At 44.5% G+C, this 14781-nt stretch overlaps 2 protein-coding genes and 2 gene segments (V, D, J or C); all 4 read left to right on the top strand.

Moving 5' to 3' along the window:
* LOC125082616 (immunoglobulin lambda-1 light chain-like) overlaps nt 1–14781 on the top strand; it is a 306686-nt gene that overhangs the window by 136013 nt on the left and 155892 nt on the right. The gene's annotated exons all lie outside the window — the stretch shown is intronic.
* Nucleotides 1–14781, top strand: part of LOC125082615 (immunoglobulin lambda-1 light chain-like) — a 173309-nt gene that overhangs the window by 11889 nt on the left and 146639 nt on the right. The gene's annotated exons all lie outside the window — the stretch shown is intronic.
* The window catches only part of LOC125082613 (immunoglobulin lambda-1 light chain-like), a 301131-nt gene that overhangs the window by 143718 nt on the left and 142632 nt on the right, over nt 1–14781 (top strand).
* Nucleotides 9860–10896, top strand: LOC125082623 (immunoglobulin lambda variable 3-25-like). The segment is given in 2 exon segments: nt 9860–9967; nt 10122–10896. Coding segments are annotated over 2 exon segments (423 nt in total).

The raw sequence follows: 14781 nt of genomic DNA, 5'->3' as shown, positions 1-14781 counted from the left end.
ATTAGGTCCCTAGCCTTTGGTATTGCCTCTTGTTCTTTTTTTTGTTGTGAATTTTTCCGCCTTGTCATTTTGTCCAGATAAGAGTTTATGAAGGAGCAAGTAAAATACTAAAAGGGTGGCAACAACCCCAGGAAAATATGCTTTAGCCAAATCAGAAGAGATCCCGAACTGTGAGGGGGGAGAAAGGGGATAAAAAGGGGTTCAGAAAGAACGAAAAAAAAAAAAAGAAACTATTAAAAAAAAGAAAGCCGATAAAGAAAAAATATAAAAAGAGGAAAAAATATATATATATTAGATAAACTATTTAAAAAACGTTAAAAAAAAAGAAAACGGTAAAAGTTAAAAAAAATTTAGCAGAAGAAGAGAAAAAGAAAAAAAAATTGAAAAAGAAAAAAAAATTAAATTAACTGCAAGGCTAAAAAATCATGGGGAGAAAGCCATGAGTTCCGTGCTTTGCTTTCTTCTCCTCTGGAATTCCGCCGTTCTCTTTGGTAGGTGAACTTGGTCCTGGCTGGGTTTCCCGTAGATCTTCTGGGGGAGGGGCCCGTTGTAGTGATTCTCAAGCGTCTTTGCCCCAGGCGGAGTTGCACCGCCCTTACCCGGGGCCGCGCTGAGTCATCCGCTCGGGTTCGCTTTCGGGAGCTTTTGTTCCCTGAGCGCTTTCCGTAGAGTCCGGAGGACGGGAATAAAGATGGCGGCCTCCCGGTCTCCGGCCCGGAGGAGCCGAGAGCCCGGGGCCCCACTCCTCAGTGCGCCCTCAGAGAACAGCGCCAAATGACTCCCGTCACCCTGGCCTCCAGCCGCGCTCCGAGCCAACCGAGCCTGCGACCGGTTCAAGGCAACCCCGAGCTGAGAGTCACTCCTCGGCTCTGTCTCTGCAGCCGGCTTCCCCGTTCTAATACCGGTAAGCTCTGCGACACTCAGACACCCCCGATCTATCTGCGACCCTGCGGGACCTGAGGCTGCGCTGACCCCGCCTGGGCTTCCAGTTAAGCCTCTGGAGCGATGTCCCTCAGCAGAACAGACTTTTAAAAGTCCTGATTTTGCTCCGTTGCTCCGCCGCTCGCCGGGAGCCGGCCCCTCCCCCCGCGGTCTATCTTCCCGTCGCTTTGGATTCACTTCTCCGCCAGTCCTACCTTGCAGAAAGTGGTTGATTTTCTGTTTCTGGAATTGCTGTTCTTCTTCTCTTCAATCTCCCATTGGATTTGTAGGTGTTTGCAATCTTTAGATAAGCTATTTAGCTGATCTCCCGCTACCCGAAGTAGTCTCAGCCTGCTACTTCTCCGCCATCTTGACTCCTCCAGATCCTGTCCAGCATTCTTGACAGAAGTATTCTATATGAGCCTGTCAGCACATTCGGGACACTGAGGCACAGCATCTCTCTAGTGCCCCAGAGGCTCACATCAAGGACAGAACCTTATAGAACAGCAGGGACTCCTGGAATACACTATATGCCCTTGGTAAGGGTGACATTTTAATGGGGTCTGCCTCTCAGGAGCTGTGCTTGGGTTAGGATGCTACCCCTATCCTTGGCTTCTCATTTCACCATAGAACAGGTTCATAATATTCAGACTGACCTCACCTCTGAGTGCTGCTATGGCCAGACCTATCCAGGAACCAAGACAGGACATAATCTGAGGTAGAGATATCATCCCCACTTATGGGATGAACAGTTGAAGGAGAATATCATGGGCCAGTGGTTGGGTCTGCAGATGCTGCTCCCCTCTGCTTGTGCCCCTTGGTGCTGAGCTCTTCTCTGAAACCACAAAGCTCCACAGCAGCTGCCCCTGAACCATGGCTGATTTGCATAACCAGCAGAGTTTCCAGCAAATGAACAAAAGTGACCTGTGTGGGTAAACCTGCCAACCTGGACCCCGAGAGCAGAACTGGGCCACCTCTACCACAGCCTGAACCCTTGTCTCCTCAGCTTCCTGTCTCTATGCAGAGATGCTAAACCCATGTTCACACACCTCCGGCCCCACAGATCTAGGAAAAGGCTGGACCTGATTCTGAGCTCAGCTGGGGGCTACCCATGGTGGGCAGGATACTCATGATCTTCCTGCAACATAAGGGTCTCATGGGCTAATACTGGAAGAACTATGATCACTGGCTCTCCAGGACTAACCCTGCCAAGAGAAAAGGGGTGGGGAGTTCCATTACATCACAGATTCCATTCCCCTGTCAGGCCGATGGGCCCTTGGGATGGAGACTGGAGTGAAGCAGCACCCTGTGTTCCCACAGAATCCTTGGAGCTCAGTCTAGGCTAGGCAGCTAGGAATATCTCCTAAGAATGGGTCTGTGTATTCCAATACACCTCTCATATTTCTCTTCCAGGCTCCAGGGCCTCTTACCTGCTAATCAGCCCTCCTCAATGTTGGTGACTCTGGGACAGACAGGATCACCTGTTGGTGAAACAACATTGGAAGGAAAGATGGTCAGGGGTACCAGCAAAGCTAGTCCAGGACCCCCTGCAGATTATCTATGGTGATAGCAACTGGGACTAAGGCATCCTTGACCGATTCTCCAGCTCCAACTCAGGAACATGGCCACCCTGACCATCAGCAGGGCCATGGCTGAGGATGAGGCAGAATATTACCGTCAGTCATTTGACCACAGTGGTAATGCTCACAGTGACACAGGCAGGCAGGGAAGTGAGACACAAACCCCTTTCCCGACTATGTCACACTCTCCTCCAACCCCAGGAGGCCTGTGCACAGAGCACTGTGCTGCTCTGACCCAGGTCCCCACATCTGAGGTCCCCTGAGATCCCACTCCACCCAGCCCACCATTTACATTCTGTGCAGGATGGATGGCAGAGGAAATGCACACAGATACTAAAACTATGTTTCACCTGGGACTGCGATGAAGGAATGACTAAACAGGTTAGAAGAAGAAATGGAGTTATTTTTTAAAGATCAAAACTTTTTAAAGTCCCAAAATGAAAATTACATGATCAGAAATATGCACGTGAGATTGTCAGCAGATTTGAAGATATGAAAGCAAAGATTAGTGAGCTTGAATACGTGGCCACAAAACTATTAAACCTGAAACAGAGAGAGAAAAGCTGGAAAAGAAAAAGAAAGGATTAAAGCCTCTGTGCCTAAGATAACTTCTTGCAGGGTAAAATGTGTGATTGGAGTAACTACAGGAGAGAAGGTGGGGAGCCCGTGGTTAAAAAATTTCCAGAGATAATAGCCAAAAATGTCAAAATTTGGTGGACACATAAATCAATATATATTCGAGAAGCTCAGCGAACAAGAGAGACAGCATGGCACACATGGTAATCAAACTTTTACAGACCAGCGATGCACTCTCACAGCCAGAGAGGGGAGTGTTGTTCTGTATAGAGAACCAGCATCCTGTTGCGAGCAAGAAAACAGAGGAGCAATGACTAAAAATACTAAAAGAAGAAAACCTATAAACCTTGATCTCTACCCAGTGAAAATGTCATTGAAGAATGAAGACAAAATAAAACTTTTCAGTCTGCAAGCCTCACAGAACTGATCACCCACACACTTTCCCTACAAGTAATAGTAAAGGATGCCCCATAGGAACAATGATAGGGAGAAATGTAACTTTATGAAAAGATATTTTAAAAAATCAGATATCAGAGCTATATGGATAAATAGAAAAACTGTATAACTTAATGTCTGTAATAAATAGTCAATTATTTAAGCAGAAGTAATAGCAATACATTTTTATTTATAATGGTTGTAAAAACCAAAACTACATGACAATTTTAGCAAAAATTATGGGAAAAGGAAAAGCATGTTATCACATTCTTATTTTACCTAAGAATGACTTTGTGCCAGGAGGTAGTTTACGTTAGGAAGTGAGGATTTCCACACCAAAATAAGACATTAAAATCAAAAGATTTGAATCACAAAGAGTAAGAGCTGTTAGAGCACCTTCTTTAGGTTTCTCCAGAGAATATGGATTAAATAGGGCATGTATCTCATAAACACCTACATGTATATTCATATGTTACACACAGATACAAAGGAGGAGACAGAGAGAGACCGGAAGAAACTTATGTTAACAAACAAGTAATGCACAGATCCCTGGGTGGTTCAGTTGCTTAAGCGACTACCTTCAGCTCAGCTCATGATCAGGGTCCTGTTACTGAGCTCTGAGTGAAGTTCCCTGCTTAGTGGGAAGCCTGCATCTCCCCACCTTTTGCTTCTCTCTCTCTCACATAAATAAATAAATAAATAAATAAATAAATAAATAAATAAATAAAATCTTAAAAAAAGAAGAAGAAGAAGCAGAAGCCATAGGGACAGACTCCCTACACTCAGAGGAAGGAAGAAATGGATTCCAGTGGATTTTGCTTGGCATGAATGTCAGTGAGAGACAGTGGATTAACATCTTTATTGAAAAGGGGAAAAAACAGTTCTTCACTTGGGGAAAATATCCTTCAAACATGACGTCTAAATAAAAAATGTCCACAAGGGGGCGCCTGGGTGGCTCAGTGGGTTAAGCCACTGCCTTCGACTCAGGTCATGATCTCAGGGTCCTGGAATCGAGGCCCACATCGGGCTCTCTGCTCAGCAGGGAGCCTGCTTCCCTCTCTCTCTCTCTTTCTCTCTCTGCCTGCCTCTCCGTCTACTTGTGATCTCTCTCTGTCGAATAAATAAATAAAATCTTTAAAAAAAAAATGTCCACAATACACAAATACACAAAAACTGACACAATTGCTCATGAACTGGCCCAAAATACAAGCAGTAAATGGATATTCCTCAGGCTGCCTGGGTGGCTCAGTTGGTTAAGCATCTGACTTTGGCTAGGGCCATGATCCCAAGGTCCTGGAATCAAGCCCCGTGTATGACACCATGCTCAGCAGAGAGCCTGCTACTCCCTCTCCTGCTCCCCCTGCTTGTGTTCTCTCTCTCTGTGTCAAATAAATAAATAAAATCTTAAAAAAGAAAAAAAAAGGACATTCCTCAGGCATGGGAGGTGATTCCAGGAAGAATCTAAATCTACAAAAACAATGTAAGCGATGCCTGGGTGGCTCAGTTGGTTAAGTGTCTTCCTTCAGCTCAGGTCATGATCCCAAGTTCCTAGGATGCAGTCCTGCATCAGCCTTCTTGCTCATTAGGGAGCCTGCTTCTCCCTCTGCTTGCTGTTCCCCCTGATTGTGTGTTCCCTCTCTCTCGCTCTTACTCCATTTCTAGCAAAGAAATAAAATCTTTTTACAAAATCAATGTAAAAATCAGAAATGTTAACTAAAGGAAAGAGTTTTCTAAAGGAAAGAGTCAACAAAACAAAGAGGCAACCCACGGAGTTAGAGAAGATATTTGCAAACGACAGTACAGACAAAAGGCTGATATCCAGGATCCATAAAGAACTTCTCAAACTCAACACACACAAAACAGATAATCATATCAAAAATTGGGCAGAAGACAGAAACAGACACTTCTCCAATGAAGACATAAAAATGGCTATCAGACACATGAAAAAATGTTCATCATCACTAGCCATCAGGGAGATTCAAATTAAAACCACATTCTACACCAGTTAGAATAGCCAAAATTAGCAATACAGGAAACAACGTGTGTTAGAAAGAATGTGGAGAAAGGGGAACCCTCTTACACTGTTGGTGGGAATGAAAGTTGGTGCAGCCACTTTGGAAAACAGTGTGGAGATTCCTTAAGAAATTAAAAATAGAGCTACCCTATGACCCTGCAATTGCCCTACTGGGTATTTACCCCAAAGGTACAGATGTAGTGAAAAGAAGGGCCATCTGTACCCAATATTCATAGCAGCAATGGCCACTGTCGCCAAACTGTGGAAAGAGCTGAGATGCCCTCAACAGATGAGTGGATAAAGAAGATGTGGTCCATATGGATAATGGAATATTACTCAGCCATCAGAAAGGATGAATACCCAACTTTTGTTTCAACATGTATGGGACTGGAGGAGATTATGCTGAGTGAAATAAGTCAAGCAGAAAAAGTCAGTTATCATATGGTTTCATGTACTTGTGGAGCTAAAGGAATAACATGGAGGATATCAGAAGGAAAGGAAAAGTGAAGGGGGGGAATCGGAGGGGGAGATGAACTTTAAGAGACTGTGGACGCTGAAAAACAAATTGAGGGTTTTGGAGGGGAGGGGTGGGGTATGCATGAGCCTGGTGGTGAGTAGTAAGGAGGGCACGTATTGTATGGAGCACTGGGTGTTATACATAAACAATAAATCTTGGAATGCTGCATCAAAAACTAATGACATATTGTATGATGACTAACAACACAGTAAAACTTTAAAAAAGGATATGTCACTGTCCATACAAGTATAGTAACTATGTATGCTGGAACTTCTGACAAAGGTAGAATAATATGTAGGAAAATCGCAGTGAATATGCTGAGAGATGAGACACAGAAGGATGTTATCAGGTGCTTACATTCCATGTAATGTGGCAGCATCATCAGAATGTGGACTATTGCAAGTCACTGATCATAAGACAGAAAGAACTTACAGCTTATAAGCAGAAGAAGTAGATAAAATGGAATCATAGCAAATGCTCCATTAATCCAATTAAGATACTTGAAAATAAGAACAAAGAACACATGGGACAACAAGAAAATAAAGGCAAGATGCTATATTGAAAGGACAGCACTAATCACATTCAGGAATGCTCTAAACACCACAATTAAAGACAGGGATTGTCAGATTGATATCACAGCAACACCCAAGTGGCTGCTGCTGATGGGAAACTTCCAGGAAGGGAATTGACACTGAAATCTAGAAACATTTGAGGACAATTCCTACCCAATTCTGCTCCACAATGTGAGCCATGAAACATTCACAGGGATCAGAGAGAAAATCTGGGAAGATGAGTTGAATCCTTAAAATAATTAGGATGAACACTTTCTGTTATGTATTTTACACAGATAGAAGGGAAGAAATAATCTGAGTGCACATTTCATGAGAACAGGACTAGAAATGCCCCCACATGTCCCTTCCTTCCCCAGGCTTAACGATGTTCAAACACACATTGACAAGAACCACCTCTGCAGCCAAGAGGGGAGCACGACTCCACGTGAACCAGATGCATGACACTCACCCAGAAGCACAGAGATTCTCTCCAGCAGTGGGAGAAGGAATATCTTCAAGGGGACAAGCGAGGACATGAGGGAGGCTTGAGGTGGCCAGGGTCCAACCGGGACTCAGGAGACAGAACTCTGGAGTCCCCACCATGGCGTAGACCATCTCATGCTCCCCACACTATTCTCAGCCTGGGTGCTGCCCTTGGGCCTGCCCACAGGCTCAGCCCCCACAATACTCTGAGCATGACCCGGACCCTGAATTCAGCCCAGGGGATGCTGTAAGGGAGGAACCCCTGAGAATGATCCCCACGGTCCCCTGAACCTGCAGTCACTGTGGACCTCAGATGACCACGGGCCCCTTGTAGAATAGCCGGGACACCACTGGCACCCTCCTCACCTGCTAGAAGAGCACAGAGAGAGGACCAAACAATAATGCAGGGCAGAGCCAGCAGGACCCAGGCCAGGCCTCTGTACAGCCAAACAACCTCCACCCTCCACAGATTCTCCAGCTCTAACCTCAGACACGAACCCACAGACTCTCCCCACGTGCATGCTGAGGGGCTCCTTTAGAGAACAGCCAGGATGGGGATGGCAGTGAGTTCGGGACAGAAACTCTGCTGCCTAGCCTGGTCTCACCCTCCCTCCCACTGGTCCTGCTAAAGTTCTGCCCCGAAGAGCCCAGGAGACCACCACACCTGGTATCCACTCCTGGACTCAACCCACTTTCTTCTGTTTTCCTGGGAACCTAGCCGCTCTGGTCCTCACCTACTGTGAAATGGGGAAGCATAACTCATGTAACAAATACTTTTTTCATATTAAATGATACAAAACATTAAAGAGTCTCTTTCATGAGAACGATTCAGTGAGGTCTCAGTGAGTTAACCCCAGTGTTGGAGTCTCCTGTCTGCAAATGGGGGAATCCAAGGAAAAGTCTTCAGCTTTTCCACTACACTGTGACCTTCTTCATGTGCAGTTGGGTCCAGGTATGAATGAGCAGGATCTCATTTTCACAACACCAGACACTAGGCTAGTTTACAAAGCCTCGCGCACCAAATTCCAGGAGATGCAGACTGGGATAAGGGAAAAGAGGTAAAAACAGCAGGAATAGCAATAAAATTAAAGGTTTGCCTGTTCAACTGAATTTAGCACCAGGAGTATCACCTGTTGTTCTGATGACCTGGCTACATGGATAGGGATGCAGGAAGCATTAGTCCTGATTCCTAAATACACAGGAACCTGGTGCCTGTGGGTCATCAAACACATTTGTCTGGACAATGACCCTTTTCAAATGCACTTGCACTGTACCCTGCACTCTCATTTCTGAAACAAGACTGCAGGCTAAGCCAGAGCATTTCAACCCTGTGACCAGCACAGGAATCACACCAGCCCCGCCTCCTGCACCTTGTATGTGACCTTCTGTGCTGGGCAGGGTACAGGTAGGGCAACTTCCTGTGAAAGCCTTAAAACCCTGGTTCACCCCCTTCTCAGGTAACAGGTGCTCTGGGGTGACCAGCAGGAGGGAAGCTCCTGGTCTGAGTCCTCCTTCACCAGCAGGGGGCAGCAGAACTGCAACAGGAGCACCGGGACAGAGGCTGGGGCTGCCCAGAGGGAGCCTCACAGGGACACCAGGCCTGGAGGTCAGCAGGTTGTCTGAGGTTCAGTCCTCAGAGACTCTCAGGATGATCCATCCTATCCCCTCAGGCTGCAAGGACCATGTTCTGAGAGTCAAACACATACAGTGTCACCAAGAACACTGGTGGGAGTCTTGACACAGAGAGCACCCCACCTGGGAAACTCAGGTCCCATCTCTGTCCACCAGTGTCCCCAGGGACTGACTCCCCTCTGCTGGGCACATCCAGAGACACCCGATGACTCACACTCTGCCTCTCCTTCCCCACCTCCACCCCAACTCAGACCTGGGGCTGCAGCTCCTTTGTTCAAGAGCATCTCAGGGGGCAGGAGGCAGAGCACTCAGGACCCCGTTCCCTGGAAGGAGCATCCACAGCCTCCTTGTGAGACTGTCTCCAGAGTGACGTGATTCTCATGGCTGCAGGGACCATGGCTCAGGCCCTCGAACTCACAACAGATGGGAACATGTGATCGTGTGGATCCTCACAAGACCACAAACCTTGAAGTTGTTCCTCATGGACTCGGGCCCTTTGCACAGGTTTGCATGAAACATTGACGAAAAAATTAAAAGGAATGAAATGGTTGATTATACCAATTGCTGGTCTGCTGTGGGATGGAGGCTGCATAGAGACAACAGCACCATGTGTAAATAGACTACAAATCCTGATGAGTCTCCAACAGTAGGTGGTTGTTTAACAAGTAAACACCTACTTACAAAAAGATGAAAGAGTCTCAAAATGACAGAGTTTCCTATTTTGTTGTCATGGCAAGGATGGGACCACAGAGTCTCTGGGGGGATGCAGAGGGAACAAGAAACCAGGGAAGGAGGTAATGAGGTCACAGGACCACCTTTCCCTGAATCTAGTGTTCTCTGCATTTCTCAGAGGGACCAGGCCAGCCCCATGGCCAGGATTCTGGAAGGCCCTGGGCCAGCCCCAGACATGCCTCAGGCAGAATGGGTAGGGACACTGGTTGTGTTCAAACCCCAGGAATATGACTATGATACCAGATTTGGAGACCAATGCTCATTTTTCTGACCTGAGAGCTGTTGGAGGAAGCTATAGGATTGTTTCTTCCTCCTCAGTCACATGGTCTGAGCTCACAAGTGGTTTGAGTCCCAGAAAGGAAGAAATTTGCATAATTACTAACAACCACAGAACAAAAGGCCTGGAAAGAAATAAGAGAGGCCAGGGTGAGGCTGGCCCAGCTGTGGTTTTCAGAAGACAGAGCTCTGGGCACATCCACCATGGCCTGGACCCCTCTTTCACTCCTCGTTCTCACTCTCTGCACAGGTGCTCTCCCCAGTCCAGCCCACACTCTCAGCCCCACAGGACCTGAGCTGAGCTTGCCCCAAACCCTGAGCTCAGGCACAGCACAGCCTCAGTATTGGGACCATGGGATGAGCCCCTGACCCTCATTGCAACTTCTCCTCTTCTGTCTTTTCAGGGCCCGTGGTCTCCAGCGAGCTGACTCAGCCACGCTTTGTGTCAGTGGCCCTGGGACAGACGGCTACAATCACCTGCACCGGAGAGAAGGTGAAATATAGCTCTATATACTGGTACCAGCAGAAGCCAGGGCAAGCCCCTCTGACAGTCATTTATGCGGAGATTGAGTGGCCCTCTGGGATCCCAGAGTGATTCTCTGGCTCCAGGTCAGGGAACACGGCCACCCTCACCATCAGCAATGCACAGGCTGAGGATGAGGCTGACTATTACTGTCAGTCCTATTACAGCAGTGGTAATGCTCACAATGACACAAGCAGATGGGGAAGTGAGACACAAACCCCTTCTCCGACTGCATCACCCTCTTCTCCAGCCCCATGAGGCCTGTGCACAGAGCAGGGAATATTTCTGGCCCAGGTCCCCTCATCTGAGATATCCAGACCTTCCTCCCCATCCAGCTTTCCAGGCAGCTCTGCACAGGGGGGTCAGGAGAGCATTTACAGCTGACAGCACTAGGTTGCCTGCTTCTCTGGGCCTGGGTGTCATCTACAGACAGAGGGACTGGGTAGAAAAAAGACACAGGGAGACTTTCATCCAGTGGGCATGATCTCATTTCCATGTGTGGTCATGGGCTAGTGCTCTCCCAGCTGGACAGTATTAGAGCCCAACATGTCCCGGCTCAGCTGAGCTCCTGAAGCCCTGGGGACATGGGTGGAGACGCTTCTACCACAGTGGAACAGACAGGTACAGGAGACACTGAGGTGTCACCCACATCTCTGGGGCTCTCTATTCTATTCCACTGATCTACATGTCTGTTTTTGTGCCAGTAAAAACTGCCTGGTTGATTACATCTTTGTAATAGAGCTTGAAGTCCAGAATTGTGATGTCACAAGATTTGGTTTTCATTTTCAACATTCCCCTGGTTATTCTGGATCTTTCTAGTTCTATACAAATGTTAGGATTATTTGTTCGAGCTCTGTGAAAAATGTCAATGGTATTTTGTCAGGGGCTTCACTGAATGTGTAGATTGCTCTGAGTAGCATAGACCTCTTAAGAATATGTATTCTTTCCACCCATTAAGGTGGAATGTTTTTGCATTTCATTGTCTTTTCCCAAGTTTCTTTCATAAGTGCCCTGTAGTTTTTAGAGTATGGATCCCTTACCCTTTTGGTTGGGTTTATTCCTAGGTATCTTACAGTTTTCGGTACTACTGTGAATAGGATCAATTCCTTAATTTCCCTTTCTTCTTTCTCATTGTTCCTCATTGTTCCTGTTCTCGTTGTATAAATATGCAACTGATTTCTGTGCATTGATGGTATATCCTGGTACATTGTTGAATTGCTGAATGAGTTCTAGCAATTTTGGAATGGAGTCTTTAGGTTCTCCACATAAAGTATCATGTCATCTGTAGGGTGAGAATTTAACCTCTTCTTTCCCACTTTGAATGCCTTTTGGTTTTTTTTGTTGTCTGATTGCTGAAGCTAGGACTTCTATTACTATTTTGAACAATAGTGCTGAGAATTGACACCCCTGTCACCTTCCTGAACTTAGGGAGAAAGCAGTGTTTTTCCCCTTTAAGAACGATATTCATGGTGGGTTTTTTGTATATTACTTGGATGATATTGAGATACGTTCTCTCTATCCCTACACTGTAGAGAGTTTTAACCAAGAAAGTATGCTATACTTTGTCAAATGCTTTTTCTGCATCAATTGAGAGGATCATACAGTTCTTGTCCTTTCTTTTATTCATGTAGTGTATCACATTGATTGATTTGCCAATGTAGAACCACTCTTGCAGGCCAGGAATAAATCCTACCTGGACATGGTGAGTAATCCTTTTAATGCACTGTTCCATCCTAATGGCTAGTATATTGGTGAGAAATTGGCATCCAGATTCAACAGGGATATTGGTCTGTAATTCTTGTTGGTGGGAAATTCTCCTTGTCTTATTTTGGGAATAAGGCAATGGGGGCCTCATAGAACGAGTTTGAAAATGTTCCTTCCACATCTATTTTTTGAAACAGCTTCAAAGAATACGTAGTAATTTTTCCTTAAATGTTTGGTAGAATTCCCTTGGGAAGCCATCTGGCCCTGGACTCTTGTTTGTTGGGAGATTTTTGGTTAGTGCTTCAGTTTCCTTGTTGGTTATGGGTATAGTCAAGTTTTCTATTTCTTCCTCTTTCCATTTTAGTAGTTTATGTTTCTAGGAATGTATCCATTTCTTCCAGATTGCCTAATTTGTGGCATATATGTGCTCATAATATGTTCTTAAAACTGTATTTCCTTGGTGTTGTTCATGATCTCTCCTCTTCTGTTCATGATTTTATTTATTTGGGTCCTTTCTCTTTTCTTTTTAGTAAGTCTGCCTAGGGGTATATTGATCTGCCCAATTCTTCAGAGAGCCAGCTTCTAGTTTGCTTGATCTGTTCTACTGTTCTTTTAGTTTCTCTTTCATTGACTTCTAGTCTAATCTTTATTATTTCTCATCTGCTCCTTCCTTTAGGCTTTATTTGCTGTTCTTTCTCCAAATCCATTAGGTATAAATATACCTGTGTATTTGTGAATTTTCTACTTCCGTGTGATTATCTTGTATAACTATGTACGTCCCTCTTGGGACCATCTTTGCTGCAATTCAAAGGTTTTGAACTGTTGTGTTTTCGTTTTCATTTGCTTCCATGAACTTTTTAAATAATTCTCTAATTTCCTGGTTGACCCATTCATTCTTTCATAGGCTGCTCTTTAATCTCCATGTATGTGAGTTCCTCCCAAATTTCCTCTAGTGACTGAGTTCAACTTTCAAAACACTGTGGTCTGAAAAAATGCAGGGAATAATCCCAATGCTTCAGTGCTGGTTGGGCCTGATTTGTGACCCAGAATGTGATCTTTTCTAGAGAAAGTTCCATAGTCCCTTGAGAAGAATGCGTATTATGTTGCTTAAGATGGAATTCTCGTATATATCTGTGAAGTACATCTGGTCCAGTATGTCATTGAAAGCCCTTGTTCCCTTATTGATCTTCTGTTTAGATGATCTGCCCATTTCTGTGAGTGAGCGGTTAAAGTCCCCTACTATTGTTATATTATTATCAGTGTGTTTCTTTAAGTTGGTCATTAACTGGTTTATATAATTGACATTTCCCATGTTAGGAGAAAAAATATTTATAATTGTTAGATCTTCCTGTTAGACAGACACTTTAAGGATGATACAGAGTCCCTCTTCATCCCTTGCTACAGTCTTTGGTTTGAAATCAAATTTGTCTGATAGAAGGATTGCTACTCCAGCTTTCTTTGATATCCATTAGCATGATAAATGTTTCTGCACTGCCTCACTTTCAATCTGGAATTGTATTTGGTTCTAAAATCAGTCTCATATACACAGCATATGGATGGGTCTTTTTTTTTTTTTATCAAATCTGGTATCTAATGACTTTTGATTGGAGCATTTATCCCATTTACATTCAGGGTAAATATTTAAAGATATGAACTTAGTGCCATTGTATTACCTGTAAAGTCACTGTTCCTGTATATTGTCTCTGTTCCTTTCTGGTCCATGTTATTTTTGGGCTCTCTCTTCACTTACAGGATCCCCTTTAATACTTCTTTCAGGGCTGGTTTCATAATGACAAATTCTTTTAGTTTCTGTTTGTCCTGGAAGCTCCTTATCTTTCCTTCCATTCTGAATGACATCCTCACTGGATAGAGTATTCTTGGCTGCATTTTTTCTCATTTAGTACCCTGAGTATATCCTGCCATGCTTTTCTGGCTGGCCAGGTCTCTGTGGATAGTTCTACTGCCAGTCTAATGTTTCTAGCCTCGTAGGTTATGGACCTCTCATCTCAAACTGCTGTCAGGATTTTTGCTTTATTTCTGAGATTTGCAAGCTTCACTATTATAGGTTGGGCTGTTGATCTATTTTTCTGGATTTTGGGAGGTCCTCTGTGCCTCTGGAACTCGAATACCTGTTTCCTTCCCCAGAGTTTGGTGCTTCCCAGCTATGATTTTCTCAACTACACCTTCTGTCCCTCTCTCCCTCTTTCTTCTTCCTCTGGGACCCAATTATTGTATTAGTCTTCCACTTTATGGCATTGCTGATTCCTCGAGGCCTCCCCTCATGACTCATTAGTTGTTCTTCCCTCTTTTCCTCAGCCTCCTTATGTTCTATCATTTCATCTTCTATGTCACTGACTCTTTTCCGCCTCATTTACTCCAGTTGTTAGAGACCCCATTTTCCACTGCATATCGGTTAAAACATTTTTTATTTCAGCCTGATTAGTTTTTAGCTATTTTATTTCTACATAAGGGATTCTCTAGTGTCTTTTATGCTTTTTTTCAATCCCAGCTAGAATCCTTATAATCATTATTCTAAATTCTACATCTGATGTTTGACTTATATTCATATTAATTAAATGTATGCAAGAGAGTACTACTTCTGATTCTTTCTTTTCTTGTGAAATTCCCCTTCTCATCATTTTGCCCAGAGAAGAATACATGAACAAGAGAACAAAATCAAAAAAAACAACTATGACCTCAGCAAAATGTACACTAAACAAACACAAAGAGATCTGTAACCAAAAAAGTGAAGGGGGTGGGTAGGAAAAAGGAATATACTCTAAAAGACACTAGATCCCAAAATTGAAAGGGAAGAAAAACATATATATATACAAAAA

The sequence above is a fragment of the Lutra lutra genome, chromosome 12 (genome assembly GCF_902655055.1).
Source record: "Lutra lutra chromosome 12, mLutLut1.2, whole genome shotgun sequence".
Taxonomy (NCBI): Eukaryota; Metazoa; Chordata; class Mammalia; order Carnivora; family Mustelidae; genus Lutra; species Lutra lutra.
The sequence above is the reverse complement of the archived record's forward strand: the minus strand, read 5'-3'. Positions and strand labels throughout refer to the sequence as shown.